The 16238-nt window shown below is 39.7% G+C and overlaps 1 protein-coding gene and 1 long non-coding RNA gene across 6 annotated transcripts in view; one reads left to right on the plus strand and one right to left on the minus strand.

Annotated features, from left to right (window-relative positions):
• The window catches only part of GLIS3 (GLIS family zinc finger 3), a 306985-nt gene that overhangs the window by 237110 nt on the left and 53637 nt on the right, over positions 1-16238 (plus strand). For all 5 annotated transcript variants that reach the window (XM_039542756.1, XM_039542757.1, XM_039542758.1 and 2 more), the window contains one exon: positions 13306-13447. In XM_039542756.1, coding sequence (XP_039398690.1) covers positions 13306-13447 — 142 coding nt within the window. The remainder of the gene's footprint in view (positions 1-13305; positions 13448-16238) is intronic.
• LOC120407246 overlaps positions 13334-16238 on the minus strand; it is a 35002-nt gene continuing 32097 nt past the window's right edge. The window contains exon 3 of the long non-coding RNA XR_005599859.1: positions 13334-13439. This is a non-coding gene — a long non-coding RNA (uncharacterized LOC120407246). The remainder of the gene's footprint in view (positions 13440-16238) is intronic.

Consider the following 16238-nt stretch of genomic DNA (forward strand, 5'->3'; position numbering starts at 1 on the left):
GGGAGGTAGAACATCTTATTTGTCATAGCGGTTGGGTCTGGGGAAGGACTGAATATACAAACATTTGCCAAGTTTGCTACAAACATAGTTCAGTTTTTCCTGAAAAATCTCCCTTTTTAGTACCAGAATTGGCAAAGTGAAAACTGGGGCTTTGCACAGCTGCTCTCAGTGAGCTCATAAAACAAACAGCCCAGGGAAAAAAAGCACTTCATACGCTATTGTTCCCATGAAGTCCATCAAGAGGCTTTCTGAGTTTCTCTCATTGGCTCTGTCAAATTGTGGAAGTAAATGAGGTGGGGAGGGAGAAGAGCACTTGCTCAACCTTTTCTCTGGTGTTTAAAAAAACCTGAAGGAGAAAGTTTTGGCTGTACTCAAAGCAGGATTTCCTGAACTGACTCTCAGATGCATTTTAGTTCTTTGAATGGTAGCTCAGGCTAGAACTGGTTGGAAATTTTTCAAATGAAATTTTTTGTCATTGAAAGAATGGTCTTGTTCAAAAATACATATTTCCATATTAAAATTTTAGTTTTTAATTTTTTTCAAATTTTTTAACAAAACTGGAAAATGAAAAATTTAGTCTTTCTTGGTTTACTATTTTTTCAGTGGCAAATTGTAACAAAGGGAGGAAGAACAAGAAAACTGAAAAACGTGGAGGGAAATGAAAAATTAAAAACTTTGAAAATGAACATTTTCTAAATCAAATATTTACAATGAAAATGTATGATAAAAATGTCACGTACATGAAAAACTGTTCCTTTTCAAAATCTGCAGAATGAATATGACTTCAAAGTTTTTCACTAAAAAATGTTTTCCATTTTTTCATCTATTCTAGTTGGGTTCATCGTTTCCTTGTCTCCTCTAAGCTTCTACCTTGATTTTTATTGGGGAGTAAACAAGCTTAGCTTGATGTTGGTAAATCTGAATTAAGTGCTTTTTTTAAATATCCAGGTTGTTGAGATTGAGTTCTTTGTGAAATTAGTGCTCTGAGATGTGAACACTGGTTTAAGGGAGCCTGAGAACAAACAGGAAGCAGATAAACAAGACTGAAATGTAGTGGCTCAGGGATCAGTAGCATTTTTCAATATGGCTGATAATTGTATAATCAGAAAAGGCAACTTCCTTCAGATCTGCAGGAATTCTAGAGTGATTGGATAAATACTGCAGATGACAATGAAGAACAGAGGTAGCAGAGGTGGACTGGTGTGACTCAGAATATCTGGAAGGAAAATATTAAGGCTATGGAGGTTTGGGGCCTTATTTCCCCTCTCACTAACACTGTGTTTATACATGTGTAATTCCCCTGGCTTGTGTGGGGTAGGAATGTTTAAGTTAAAGTGGGGTAGGAGCGACTGACTCACACCTTTCTACATGGTGTTCCAGTTCCTTGTTGAATAAATTACCCCAATTCAGACTTCGTTACAGATCGGTAAAGCAGGTGTACATAGCCTCAGCGAGTGAAAAGGGATCTCTTATACAGCCATTCACATCACTTCTGAATTTGGCCCACTGTCACTAGGATTTGAGGCAATTCACTTTGACTAAAACCCTGCATAAAGTCCAAGTATCTAGGCTCTTTGAAGGTGAAGGGCAGGGGAGGTGAAATCCACCCTTCCAACCCTGAGATCAAGACACATGGGCTGCACTCCAGCCTACCTGTGTCTGCTATTCATGTGGGCTGAAATAGTAGCCACAACCCTTCCACAATCCTTATGTGTTGGGGCCACAAGAGCCTCATCAACATGGATTATGTGGCCACTCCCTGGCTAATTCCAACCATTGCCCTCCTTGCCAGTCTGTGCTGGCATTGGGTAGAGAGACCCCTTCTGTAGCTCCTAGATTTTGCAAAGATACACTTGCTAGCTACATCATCCAACAGCCAACCCTATTCCCCCACAATGCATTCCTGGTACAAATGCTATAAGTGATGCAGTGCCTAATTTGTGCACCATAGGTCAATTTCACCTTCAGGAAAGAATCTGGATCACTATTACTCCTCTGGACCTTGGCCATCCTGATAAGCTCTGTATCCCCTAGCAGGTTGCCTTTATGTCTGACTTACTCAAATATATAAGGCTGTCTGTCTTAAAATATGAAAAAACAAGCAAAATGTATAGAATAAAAATAGGGGAGCCAAAAGACATTCCTTTACTGAACAATATTTTCTCAGACTATAAGACATATGATAGTTCTACATTAGCCTGTAACAGGGGTGCTGGAACAGTGTTTATAGTGGGGGTGCTGAGAGCCATTGAACCAAACTAAACCCTGCATATAATGGAACCCACTTCAAGCCAAGAGTCTGCAGCATACCCCTAGTTCCAGCCTATAATTAACAACATCTAAAAAGGCTTGACAGATAGTTTACTTTTATTGTCCGCTATGGGATGATTTGACAAATACATCCTTTCCCACAAATAATACAGATCCGGTTTTATAAATATGGGCAGCATATAATGCTGTGTGATGTCATCTTGATTGTTCATTGTTTACACTGTTTTATGGTCGGGCCAAATTCTCTGTTTAACTTTTATGAATATATGTTGATTTCACCCCAGTACGGCTGAAGTTACCTGTTTGTTTGCATAGACTTTGAGTAAATGGAGTTTTATGCCAATGTTTGGGTTTAGTGGAGAGCATAGATAGAGCACGATGTCCAGGGTTTTTCTTTTGCTGAAATCTTTGTTTCAGATTTCATTCTACAGAATTGTTTCGAGTTAGTTTTTTCATTCTCTTGCCTTAGTCTTTTTAATCCTTTCCCCAGTATTTTAAAAGGATCTCTTTCCCTGTGGAAACAATGTTAGTGCCTTTTTGCTGAATGCCTTACAAATGAAGCAAATAAACTCACTCTTTTTTCCCTCTCTCTGTCACTCAGAATGATTGCCAAGAGAAGCAGGAGCCATGAAGGGCTGAAACTTTATTCTATTGATATTCAGCAGTTATTAGTGTGTTGTGTTAGTGACAGCAAACAGCAATGTTGTAGATTATTAGCCTACATGTATCTGGAGAAACTGTTCATAACAAGGCGGGTGTTCAGAAGCAGGGCAAACAGCTTTTCTCCGGCTCCTAAAGTACCAGCCCTGTATAATTCTGAGTCTGTCTTTCAGTTTTAAGTTGCTCTTGTTCAAACTCTTAGTTCAGATTTCACTGTTAATACTGCAAAAAGGAGAGAATTGAGTAAAGGGGTGAAGGGGGAGGAATCTATTTTCTTGCTGTGAGAGCAGATGAATTTAAGGATATTTTCCCCCCACTTGTTTTCTATGGAGTCCATTTAAAATATGTCATTAATGCAAACAGAAGTGCATTCAGAGGGTAAGGGTCAGTGAGCAGTGCCCATAGCAACTAAGAAACTATTCTGCACAAAAAATGCAGTAAAGAGTAAGTGTTTTAATCCTCAACTTTAATCTCTTTACTTCCTGTTCTCAAAATGAAATATAAATCAGGCACCATGGAGTGCAGCAATTTTTCCTGAAAGGGACATTGGCGAGTAAAGGATTAGTAATGGGCAGAAGTGTTTAAGGAATTTAATCACACAATTTGTTGTAAAACTTTTGAGACTACGAGTGACCAGTTCTTTTGAGCTTGGCCAATGAAAAACAACAAAACATACTTTGAAAGTGATTCGAGGGCTTGCTCTGGCTGACACCCCCATTTGTTGTTGTTGTTACATCATTGCAGCAGTTGCTGTGACTTGAGAAACCATGGAATGTACTTGGTATGCCCACTGAGAAGGCTCCAAGATGGGGGTGGTATTTTAATGCTGGTGTATAGAGGACTCTTCTGATCTCTAGGAAACAGAGAAAATAAAGCAACCTGCATTTTTCATCTTGCTGTTGGGGTTGCTGCAGTTGTTATAATCAGGAGATTAGCAAAGCACCATGACATTAATATTTACAGAAAGACTGCTTCCTACTACATTTTTCCATCACTGCTTTCAGTCCTGAGCTTTCCCTTGTGCTGGTATAAGCTTTGGTGATATGGAGTAGTGGTACATGCTCAAGGAGGAAGAGCTAGCATCATACTTGAAGAAATAAATACATTGTCACATGGCCAAAAAACAAACAAAAAAAGAAAATGAATCAAAACACAGCTGAAACATCCCTAAGTGCAGCAATGTTTGTTATGCCTGTATTCCACCTTTGTTATCAAACTATGGCCCTTTTCATTCATGCCTTTCACCTCTCCCTTCAGGAGTTATATGAGATTGTTTCCTGCTACTTTTATGCATATTTTATGCTATCGCAAAGACTTGTCAGTAAATAGTTCAGCAACTGGGGGTATAAAATATATAAGCAGATATCAAACTCTTCCCACTGAAATCCTGTGTCCATGAGCTATAGAACCTGACGATCACTTCTGTGTTAGTGCCATATACAACCTCACAGATTATGAGTGATAAAGGTTCTGCAGGCCACATTAGGTCCTTGGTGTTACCTGTGCAGTCCTTTTGCCTTCACTGGTTTTACAAAAGTGTAACTGATTGGAACTAAGTAAACAATTCTATTGACGAATATAATTCAGCTCTCACTTGCTTAATTGTGTTGGCTATACAGGCTAACAGGAATTAAAAATGAAATATATTTTTGTCCTTAAAGAAAGCAGACCTGACTGAATACACACATCAACCAGCTCTGTTTAGTGAGAAGGTACCATTTTACTTAATCATTTTTCAGACTAGAACTGCACTTTTAGATAACAGACTGAGTTTCACCTGCTTTGAGCCTCCTCAAGGATGTGCACATCTTTGGGTTTCTGTTTTTTTAATGTATGTAAAGTAAGGATGATTAAGATAATTATAGATAAAGAATATAATCGACTCACTTTAGGCTTCATGGAAGTAGTGAGTTTTCAGGAGCAATTTGAATAAAGGGAGCGTAGCGACTTAATGTTTTTTCTTAGATACCCAAAACTTGGGACAGCTTCACTGAGGCTTGTGAAATTTTGGGCAAAGCTGGCCCTGTTTGAGAGTCCCCAGACTGATTTCCAATTTCAGTAAGACTCAGGGGGTTTGGCTGTGTTGTAGGTTGAGCTGTGAGTTTGTTAGAACCTGAAACTCATAGCAGAATGTGTGTGGGGGGGGGTTGTTATGGTTCAAGGGTGAGCTGTACCTTTGACACCTCACTCTGTCTCTCTGTGGACACACTTTCGAAGCAACAGGCCCATATCTGTGCTTCCCTCAGAATGGAATCCCCTGATTCACTGCATTTTTAGACTGGATCCCCAAGTCACAGCTGTATCCTCAGCAGGTCCAACTGGCTTCTGGCCCATGCTCAGGCTTCCCTCTGGGATCTGATGACTAGGGCTCTGTGTCTGTCACAGAGGTCGCAGAAGTCATGGATTCCGTGACTTTCCACAACCTCCGTGGCTTCTGCAGGAGGGAGCATGTGGGGGCTGTTACTTGGGGGACCCCCAGGACAGCCACACTGGCCACTGCTGCAGCGGCTCTGGGGACAGCCACACCCACTGCTGCTCCAGTGGCCCTGGTAGCGGTCCCTGGGCAGGTGGCTAGAGCAGCCACAGTCCCCGGCCAGCAAGCTGGAACAGCCACAGTCTGTGGCTCCTGGCGTCTGGTGCCGCTGGCCCTGGGTGTCCCCCTCCCCAGTAACAGCCCCCTCACATTGCCCCAGTGTCCCCACCCCCCAAGATTTAATCACAGGTATTTGTAGTATACGTTCTGAACAGGTCATGGGATGTGAATTTTTGTTTATTGCCCGTGATCTGTCCATGACTTTTACAAAAAATACCCCGGACTAAATTGTAGCCTTGCCTATAACCAATATGGAAGTGCAGTAACAGAGAACAACTTGTTCAAAGCAAAGTATTGTTTATGCATAGAAACATCACAGAGACGAAAGTCTTAAAACAACAGCAGCCTATATTCTTATTGTCTTAGCTAAGCTTTGAAACCATTCCTTGAAAGTTTAGGTGGCCCTCCCAGTTATCTGTGGTTCCCCAGCATCAGGGGCTATGTTACAGTCTGTTTCTCTGCAGACTGCCTCATTTCATCAGGCTGCTCTTTAACACAGTTTCCAAGTCTTTTGTTAAAGACTTGCTGCCCTGGTTCCCCCGAAGTTTCCAGCTGAAACCTTCCCCCACTCCTGTCCCCACTCATATCCTGGGATTCAGCCAGATCCTGATTCCACATTAATGGAGGTGAGCTTCAAAGACCTTTAACACCTTTACTGTCCATTTGAGTACTAACAATCTGGCTCTGTCTACAGCCATTGTGACAATTGTCTTTGGATTCCTCAAGGCCACAGCTACCTAAGAGTGATTTAACCCTTTGTTACATACTAGCCAGCAATACAATAACCACGAAACCCAAAGATATATATATATATAATTCTTAAAATGAATACATATATTCAGGGCCAGCTCCAGACCCCAGCGCGCCAAGCGCTCGCTTGGGGCAGCGTCCCAGCGGGAGGGCAGCAGGCGGCTCCGGCGGACCTCCCGCAGGCATGCCTGCGGAAGGTCCACTGGGACCGCGGCTCTGGTAGACCTCCCGCAGACGTGCCTGCGGGAGGTCCACTGGAGCCGCGGGGCCAGAGGACCCTCCACAGGCACGTCTGCAGGAGGTCCACCGGAGCCGCGGGACTGGCGACCGCTAGAGCGTCCCCCGCGGCGTGCCGCCCTGCTTGGGGTGGCGGAAAACCTAGAGCCCACATGTTTCACAGAGTTACAAACCCATGAACCCAAAATCTAAAAAAAGGTTCAGGGGGCCCCTCTCCTAAACAAAACTGCCAGGTTTTGTCCCGCTCCAATGACACATCAAAATAATCTTTAAAAAATTCAACTATTTACTATTAGAAATTGGCCCAAACATCAAATTTAGATCCCAGTGCAAACCTCCCAAAGCTGGGGAATGAGGATTCAGATACAGGGGTTTTGGTTCAGATCAATCTAGAAAGAGGGGACGCTGCAAAAATTGGATCTGGCCATGACATTTCCCAAAGTTTAGAAGTGATTAGATCTGGGTTTTGGTTTGACCCTGTCTGTGTTTCTGTTACTAAGAACATTCTTTATTTTGTATATAGATTTTCATACCAACTTTTTGCAGATAACAAAGGAAAAAAGATGGGATCACTCTCAATGGACCTCTGATGGATGTAGCACTTACTACTCATTACTCTACTTAGAAGATACTCCACTCACATGAAAAGAGAGATCTGCCAAGCACATCTCTTTTCAAAGGAGGAGAGCAATTATTCAGCATAACTGGGCTCTTTGTCAGGTTGCATTTATCCAGAGAAACTAGCTGTTAGACAATAACATGCAGTAGCTATATATATTTCCAAGTCAATCTGACACAGAATAGTACAAGGTGATTTTTTAAAATGGCATGGGCTCCACTGCTAGATTGCTGGTCACTGAGAACAAAGACCAGGAACTTTTTTGAATCGCAAAGAAAAGCAGCTTGAATGGGAGGGATTGTACGTATTGTAGGCAGTGTTTTACATAAGATGGTGGCAATATGAATGGGTTTAACTATCAGAGATGACCTCTGTAAGAAGCTGTGTGTGTCTGTGTGTGTCTCTCTCTTAGTTTTCATGTCTATGACTAGACTGCAGAGGGAAGAAATCTTCCTTTATGAAAATGTGAGCTTCTATAATACAGTGAAAGTTACAGAACAGACCACCTTTAATAGATAATCTTCTGTCTTACAAGACTACCCCAAAGGATCCCCAAGCCTATGTAGTAGAATTCTGATCAACCTTTATTAGACAACAACCACTGTTAAGCAAGCAATTTTGGTTGATCCAGTAAATGGTTTATTAAGACAGATCTCACTGGATTTCTAATTGACTTCTCAAAAAGAAAAGCTTTGGTGTTATTTTCTGATTTTTGGAAAGTTCCACAGTCTCTGTTCCAGCTGAAATTTCTTCCTTTAAATGGTGTTCTTGCTTCTATACCATTTTCTGACAAGAAAGAATGTGAGTTGCTCAATGACAGTTTTAGAATATATTGATCTATAAGAAAGCGGTGTTTTATATACACAGTAATAGTAGAATTCAGTTCAGTCTTTCTCCTTCCAACATTCTTTAGTCTTGAGAAAGCAATGTTTCTTATCTTGCAAAACTATTCCAAAACCAAAGTATTTTGTTACCTTAAAAAAAAATCTTCTAGTAGCCAATGATAACTTAGTGCACAGGTACCAGATGTTTTTATTTTTTAGGTTTATCTTTAATACAAAAGTCCAAGAAGTATCTAGGGTGTTTTTTGATTTAGGAAAGATCACAAAAATGAATTATATTTTATCTTAGCATGCAACATGTCCTGGTCTTCAGTATCAGTTATTGGGGGAGAGTAGTAAATATAAGGTGTTTTTTATTTTATTTTTATATTGAAATATAATGCTATTCTCAGTGGATGATAGACTAGTCTTATTTGTTAAGTTCCATTCTGTTTACTGGTCAAGTGTTTTAATTAGAACAGACGACAAAAGCTGTTTAAAACAGTGCATATATTTATCTGTTAAAGCTGCACAGATCTCAGGTGATTAAATAGAGGCGAAGAGCATCAGAACAGAGACCCTTTTCTTCTATATTGTTTCCCAGCTCTCTGTTACTGCTGAGTGAAGGAATTAGGAGAAAACTTGGGAAGTACAAACTTGCAGAATTTCCACTGTCAGCTTGATTTTAGTCCTGTGCATGGGAGCATTAGACCTTGATGAAGTCGATCTGTATGAGCAGCATGTGATCTACCATGCAAACATATAGCATGAATAAACACTCTTACATAGCTTTGGTTTCATGTTTAATATTTATTTTTCCAGTGGTCTATCAGTGCCATTAGACTAGCAGGGATGAGATTTGGCTCTGCACTATTGCAGGCAAATATTAACTTCCGGATACTCTCCTAGACAAATTCAGAAAATGTGCGGAGGCAAAGATAGAGGATCATACTCCACTTCCATCACGACCATCTTCCAGGCAGACAGCGACAGGCATACTTGACCACCACTAAGCCTTACTCAGTCCTTGTCAGCTGGGGCTGTTGTTTTTATTGATTCATAAATTATGCAACTCACTTTATATCTATACATAGAAAAATAGTTTTATAATGCTATGACATTTTAGTGTAAAGAATTCCCCCCATTAAAAATATTGATATTCAGTTTTATTTTGCCATTTAAGACACAGCAGCCACAGTAGATCTGACAAGTGCCAAAGACAAGTGGCCACGTTTGTTATTGATACTTGACCCTATATGTGGAGATCTTCTGTTATGCACACAAGTGTACATACAGCCCATACAAGTTGCTTTCAGAATAATTAGGTTGAAACTTCTTGGATATAAATTATTAAGCTGGTAAGTTTTTGTGGTAAGAGAGGCCCAGTCTTTGTGAAGAAGCACTGATGTTAAAATGCTACAGTAATATTGAATACCAGGCAGGGTTTTGAAGTTAGTATGATCCTATTTAAAATGGTTTGGGAAAATCTAATCCTATTTTAAAAATCTGAAACTACTTTTCTCATGGCCAAGACTCTTTTGTGGCATCTGATTCCTGTTGAACAAGAAGAAGAACCTACCAATGTTATGCAGAAACACGCACAACCCAGATAAAACACATTGGTTAGAGAAATGCAAAACAAAAGGTCTTTGATTCTTAGTAGTTTTCTTTGGAAATATGTCATGCATCAAACTAACGTAATGCCTCTGCTTTTAGACTCAAATACAATGAAATTGAAAATTGAGGAATCTGGCCCTTATTCCCTCCTAATTACTTCCACTTGACTCACTTAATCTTGGGTGATTATTCAATCATATCTGAAATGAGAAAATGACAGGAGTAGAATTTCCATCTCTTGTTCTGAGAGCTTATAAACATTAGCAGAACTGTCACGGCGGGGAACAAATGTAAATCGCTGTTGACAGTGCCTTGTTTTTATATATTAAAAGAAATCCCCATATTGTGATGGAAGCAGCTCAAGTTTCTAAGTACAGAGCTTGTCAAGGCTGCTGGGTGATTTAATTATTAAAGTTGAAAATCTATCATTTGGAACAAATATTTCATAAAGGAAGGTTGTGCAGCAGCTCAGCAACTGGGTTGTTTACTTGCACCTGGGCCAGCCATGAATTTAGGCCAAGAAATGGCACACCGGAAGCCTCTGTGCTCAGTGTGTTAAGAATGTCTGTCGTTAATTTCATCTCTCAGCAAGATAGCTTGCTACAGACCGTACCTTTGCCTCTCTGCTCAAGGGTAGAATGATTGGCATGTTTTAAGTCACAACGAAATTGCACTGATGACTAGCTGGATGCTCGTATGAGATGGACTGTGTCAGAGCCAGGAATACAGTATATTTGATTTGCAAGTTTTAAGTGAGACTTATTACATAGTCAGATCAAAGTCTGGTTATCCTTAAGAATGGATGATATCCCTATAACCCAGCCTGAGCAAGGGGCACATGTAACTATGCTCTCTCAGAAGCAAAGCAGAAATTAGATTGTCAACATAGAGCTGGTCAGCATTTTGTCTTAACTTTTTTCTATGAAAATAGGCTGGTTGACAAAAAAACAGAAATTTTCATGAGAGAATTTCTGTTTTTATGAACATTTGGGGGGTTTTAATCAGGAAAAAATAACTCTAAAAACCAATTTTAATTTTTGACAATGTAAACCAGTTTTCAGACTATCTATGAAAACCTGAAAAATTCTGTGGAAATTTTTGACTACTTTTTTAAAAATCTTTTCAAGAAATAAAATACATCTTTTTGACCAGCTGAAACTATGATGCTGAGAGTCACCATCTCTTTTGATCCAGGGAGGATCGAGTTTGTGCCTGCCCTTTTACTGGCACAGATAATTTCCCCTCTCTGCAATGGTTCCGGTGCACTGCCTGATGCATTAGTGGGGCGGAGACAAGGCTGCTAAGGCATTCTTGCCCATTTGCTAGCCACCTTTGCAGGAAGGAAAATAGCAGACCAGTGGCAGCTGTTTCTCTTTTCCCCTCACCCCCCACAGTGTAGGCTACATGGAGAAGAAAGGGTGCCCCTGACACCTTTATTCCCTTGCAAGAGTGTGCAGCATGTCTCATGACTGACCTTTTTGTAGTTTTATTGTGCAGCTGACTGCAGAATCCACCTCTTTCTCCAGAATCTAAGCTTTCATTTGTTTTTAGTCCTCATAGTTGTGAAGAAACCTTTCCAAATGTGAGCAGAATGTAATGAATGCAGTGTTCTCTTTCTGGGAGATAATTATATGGGTTCGGAACCCTCTGCAGACAGACAATCAGAGCACAGCTTTCTTCCAGAGGTTTTTATAAGCATGATTCCTGATCGCTGGGCAGGTCAGAAAATTTTGTTTTAGCACTGATTGTCCTGAGGGAATCATGCCCAGTGCCAGATAGAAAACACGTCACAAAAGCAAAATAGAGAGAAATGTGTGTAATGTACTTTGTGTATATTTGGTTGACATTTTTGTTTAACATGCATATCTAATGTGTAAATACCCAAACTACACTTATCTCGGTTCTGTTAACTACTTTTCCCTTAATTGTACTTGCCTGTGGTTCCTAAAGAAAAAGGTGATCAGTTCCATGCTATGAAGTAAAAAGGACCAATTAATTGCAAACAAGCAATTTTACACAGGAACCTCTGGAAATCTTCACTCTCTGTAAACATTGAAATCTTTCTTGAAAAAGATGGTTGTCTTTGTTTTATTCTTTTATTTTATTTTATATTATGATGATGATGAATCAGGTTTGAAAGAAATTAGCACCACTTCTGCTTCTTATGTTAAGAAAAATATAGATGAAAAGAATTTGAATATGTTTGGCCCCAGGAGTACACATGCACTTAATTTCATAAAAGGCCATATTCCTGCTGGTAGCAGTAAAGGCATAAGAACTAGTAAGTAATAGAAAGCAGACAGGGGTTCCAGGCTACAGTAGAAAAAACATCTGGGCCCTTGAGCAGATTGTAAATATGGGAGATAAATGAGAACTGATTCCAGAACTCATATTAAACTTGATTTTTTTTTCTTTGAATTTTTCTATGCTTTGGGCTTTAGATAAACTCGAGAAAAACATACATACATACCTTACAAAGATCTTTTACCCTTAGGAACATTAAGCACCACTGTTGTGTAACTTTTTTGTTTCAGAGAGGAAAATAATGTACAGTATACATGGGCCGAGCAAATGGTTTTAACTAATCACAGTCCTCCTCATTTATGATTTCAGTGTTATTTGTCTGTGTTATAGTTAATGTAGTCACACTCCTTTGAATATATGGGCCTGATTCTCCACTCCATTACCCAGACTTACACCATTGTAAATCCAGTGAAGTCAGTAAGTCATGCCAATGTAAAGCAGGAGTCATGCTGCTTAAAGCTGGTCTAACAGAGTGGGGAATGAAGCCACTAACAGATCAATCCCAGCACGAAATCCTGACATTGCCTGACCTGCAATATGATGAAATCACAAATTAATATCAGCATCATGCACTGTGACTATTTTTGGCTCTCCATAAGTCCATTCAACACTGTTGCCTCTTTCCCTGGTTCCCCATTCCTGAATGTGGGAGGGACAGGGATGTTTCTCTCTTCCTCTGTCGCTTCTCCTCTCCTTATCTTCCTCCACTGGATTGTTGGAGGAATTGGGTTAGATCCTGGATTTCTATAGCCCACTTACTTAGCACTCTCTGTATGGCCTCTCACAAGACCATGCAAAGTGAAAGGTGCTTCCAATTAGACCCATAGGGCCTCATTCTCATTTGCATTAAGGCCATTTTACAGCTACAGCTCTGTAACTATAATTCTTTATGTCCACTTTATATTGCCAAAGCGGTCTTAGTGTAAACGAGAATCAGGTCCATAAACTCCAGATGAGCTGTATATAAGGGTAACATGTATCTTTAGAGCTACAGGTTGAGATCACTATTTTAAGACATCTTACAAATGTTTATACGGTACACATCACTTCCCTGCTCATAAAGGAAATGTTGGTCCCATTTGATAGTTTCTCTAATGTGCAGCAGTCAAGCCAGTATTTCAATTCTGTGGAGCACTGTGCAAAGAAGAGAGCATCTTTCATGGATTTCTTCTGCTCACCCCTCCCCCGCTCCATTTCCTCTCACTTGGTTCTTAAAATATTTCTTTCTGTGGGCCATCATGATGCTTTGTGGCCCATATTTTGAGAACCACTGCTATAACGGAACAGTCATTTCTCAGGATTGTATATAGAAGAATCTTTCTCTCTCAGTTTCCTCCTCCAACCCCTCAGCCTTTCTTCATTATCACTGCCCAATGTCTTGGTGATCATTTTCCTGTGATGATGGTTTTTCCTTCTTATCTCTTGTGCTTCAGTTGCGATCAAGCTCAGAGCTTGACCAGGACATCCTCAACGATTGCCTCACTATTCAGCCTCTCCAACCAGCCCCTTCACCACATGATGCTGCAGACAATACCATGGGACGATCGCCAGGGCCTGTCCATGACATCTACACAGGTATAGTAAAAAGACAGGAAATGATCCCAGAACATTTAAAGTTAAGTATGCTTGATGTAGACTTCTGGGATTTTTAATGTGTGGAAAACTCTCTAAAATCCACCTCTTTTGCTTCCTAAACTACTCCTGAAAAGGACAGAACAATGTACAGTATATTAGAAAGGTATGTCTCTATCTGATATTTAAGTCTTTTTTAACAGGTCTCATTTTGCCCATGAAAAGACATATCACAGTAAGGAATATGTTTGCTCTATGGGAATTGGACTCCTGCCAGAGGTTCAATTCACCCATTCCTTCTAGGCGCCTTAAGTTCATTAAATTCGATTTAGAACTGAAAGGGAATGTTTCCCTCTTTGCTATTCGTAGGCTACATATAATTTTTCTAATGAAGGTATATAAATTAAGTTAAATGTGGCATTTTGTTAGAAGATATAATAAACCCTTGTCCTATAGGCAAATATAAATCCACCAATAAACATATCTATATTGTTTACATAACAAGCCCTTTTTATAGTTTCAATTAAGTGTTTGGGAATTTCACTCTCAAATAATGGCTGATGTTGGTTCGCAGTGGTTAAAGCTGTTCAAATTTAAGCAACTATTGAAATACTAAAAAAATAAAAGTCACAATATTTTCCAAAGTTCAAGATTATCTGTAACATGCAGTGAATGACATTTCAGGATTTAGTATGAAATATCTAGATAACTGAAAAGATACCTATTTTTCAGTATTTGCTAGAATAATGTTGCGTCTCCCAACAGTCTTCATTCTCACTTAGCTGAGAGTCTAATTGAAAACCTGATTGGCAAGTGAAAGAGTTAGCTGAATCTTACAATGAGGAGGAGAACAATATAAAGTGGCTATTTAAAATAATGTTCTCCTCCTCGTTGTAAGATTCAGCTAACTCTTTCACTTGCCAATCAGGTTTTCAATTAGACTCTCAGCTAAGTGAGAATGAAGACTGTAATATATATATATATATGTGTGTGTGTGTGTGTATGTATGTATGTACACACACTCTATATAGTAGTTTCATTTTGCTGTAAGACATGCCAGTTCTCAATTTGTTTTTCCCAAGGCTGTTGTTGAACTATATAGTACTTTTAATGTCGTTTTTCTCATTTGTGTTTGATGTGTAATGTTATGATTGAGATTTACACAAAGAAAGTCAGGAAATTGAAAGTTGTGGTTCCCACAGTGACTACAACTCAGGCCCTTTTCATATAAGAACTGTTTTGTCTTACTTCATATGACGTTATTTTTTAATGCCTTAATCCATGTAGTCTATTCAATCTCGTTCAATCTGAGCGTTGAGGGAAATGTCAAAATTCAAAATTACATTTGTGTACATGGAATCTCTATCATAATTACTTTACTAACATAATTTTGCATACATTTGCTTCTCTTTTAATGCCCTCTGAGGAGGGATGGGTATTGAAGAAGTTTGAATAAATCACTTGATCTGCTGGACCTTCATCCATCTGAATACAAACTTAAAGTTTTTTCAAGGAAAGAAAAGGTTTGGTTATTTCCCCCAGCCCAAAAAATTATCTACCACTTCCCCCCATCCACAAAGCTTGTTACACCGTCAAAGAAATTATCTTTCATTGGTTACTTACTGACTTGGGGCCAGACAGGGCCAGAGTTCCAGAAGAGCTCAGCACGTTCTCACAAAAGTGTCTCAGTGAGAGCTGCTGAGATTTTTACAAATCTGGCTTATAGTGTGCTGTGAAACTTTTCAGTTCTAGGTTGCTGATTCCAATCCAGCACAGGCTGGGAAGGACCAAAAGTTTCTGCTGTCCAGTGTCCTAGGCCAAATGAATTACTGAGCTCAGTCCAGTTCTTAATCAACAGTTGTCCACTCTATAAATGACACCATTTAGCACTCTCTTTGTCAGTCTCAGCAGAGAGATCAAGGACCAAATAGTCATGGAAACTGAACTCCCCTCTCCCTTGCAAATGGTGTTTTAGGATCTGAGTGGCACAGAGTAGAGCTAGTAGTTTCCCTCACATGCTTTACTAGTGGATACATAGATGGCCTCTGACTCCAGCATCTTTCATGAGATTTCTTTTTTTTCATTTTTGCATGGTCCTATAGGGAGCAAAAGTGACAATATACTGTGAGAATTAATATTTCCAGATTTATTCAAATCAAGAAATACTGGAAATCTCATTAATTTCTAGCTCAGTTTTGTAGACTCAGGAAGTTTGGATGAGGTTTGCATAAGCATCCAAAACTTTTGTACTTTTATCCATATTGAATAATCAGTTTGCTTTCCATTTAAGTTCCAGTAATACATTGGTTGTATGCTGAAACACAAATTTGAAATGCAGCTGGGCCACTATGGCCTGATCCAAAGGCCAGTGATATCAATAGACTTTAGATAAAGCCCCAGTGCAGAAACTGGAAGCTCAGGAGGAAAGCTGCTAGGTAAGAAACTTAGTGTTGCCAAATCTCGTGATTTTATCAAGGGTTTTTTGCTATTCAGAGTGGGGGGTTTAGCTTTTTATGGTCCTCTGTTGCTTTCTCATCAAGACAATGCCCCGGTGTTTCCAATATGATTGAATCTAGGCTGCCGGGAGGCAATATGGCCACCCCGTCTACTCTGTCATTGGGAAACTGTGAGGGGGGTACAGGGATACATTAGAAGCAAGAGAAAGACCAAGGACAGGGTATGTCCATTACTCAGTGAGAGGGGGAAAACAATAACAGAAAAATGTGGAAAAGGCAGAAGTGCTAAATGACTTTTTTGTTCCAGTTTTCACCAAAAAGTGTAGTAGCTATTGGAC

The sequence above is a fragment of the Mauremys reevesii genome, linkage group 6 (genome assembly GCF_016161935.1).
Source record: "Mauremys reevesii isolate NIE-2019 linkage group 6, ASM1616193v1, whole genome shotgun sequence".
In the NCBI taxonomy this organism is placed as follows: domain Eukaryota; kingdom Metazoa; phylum Chordata; order Testudines; family Geoemydidae; genus Mauremys; species Mauremys reevesii.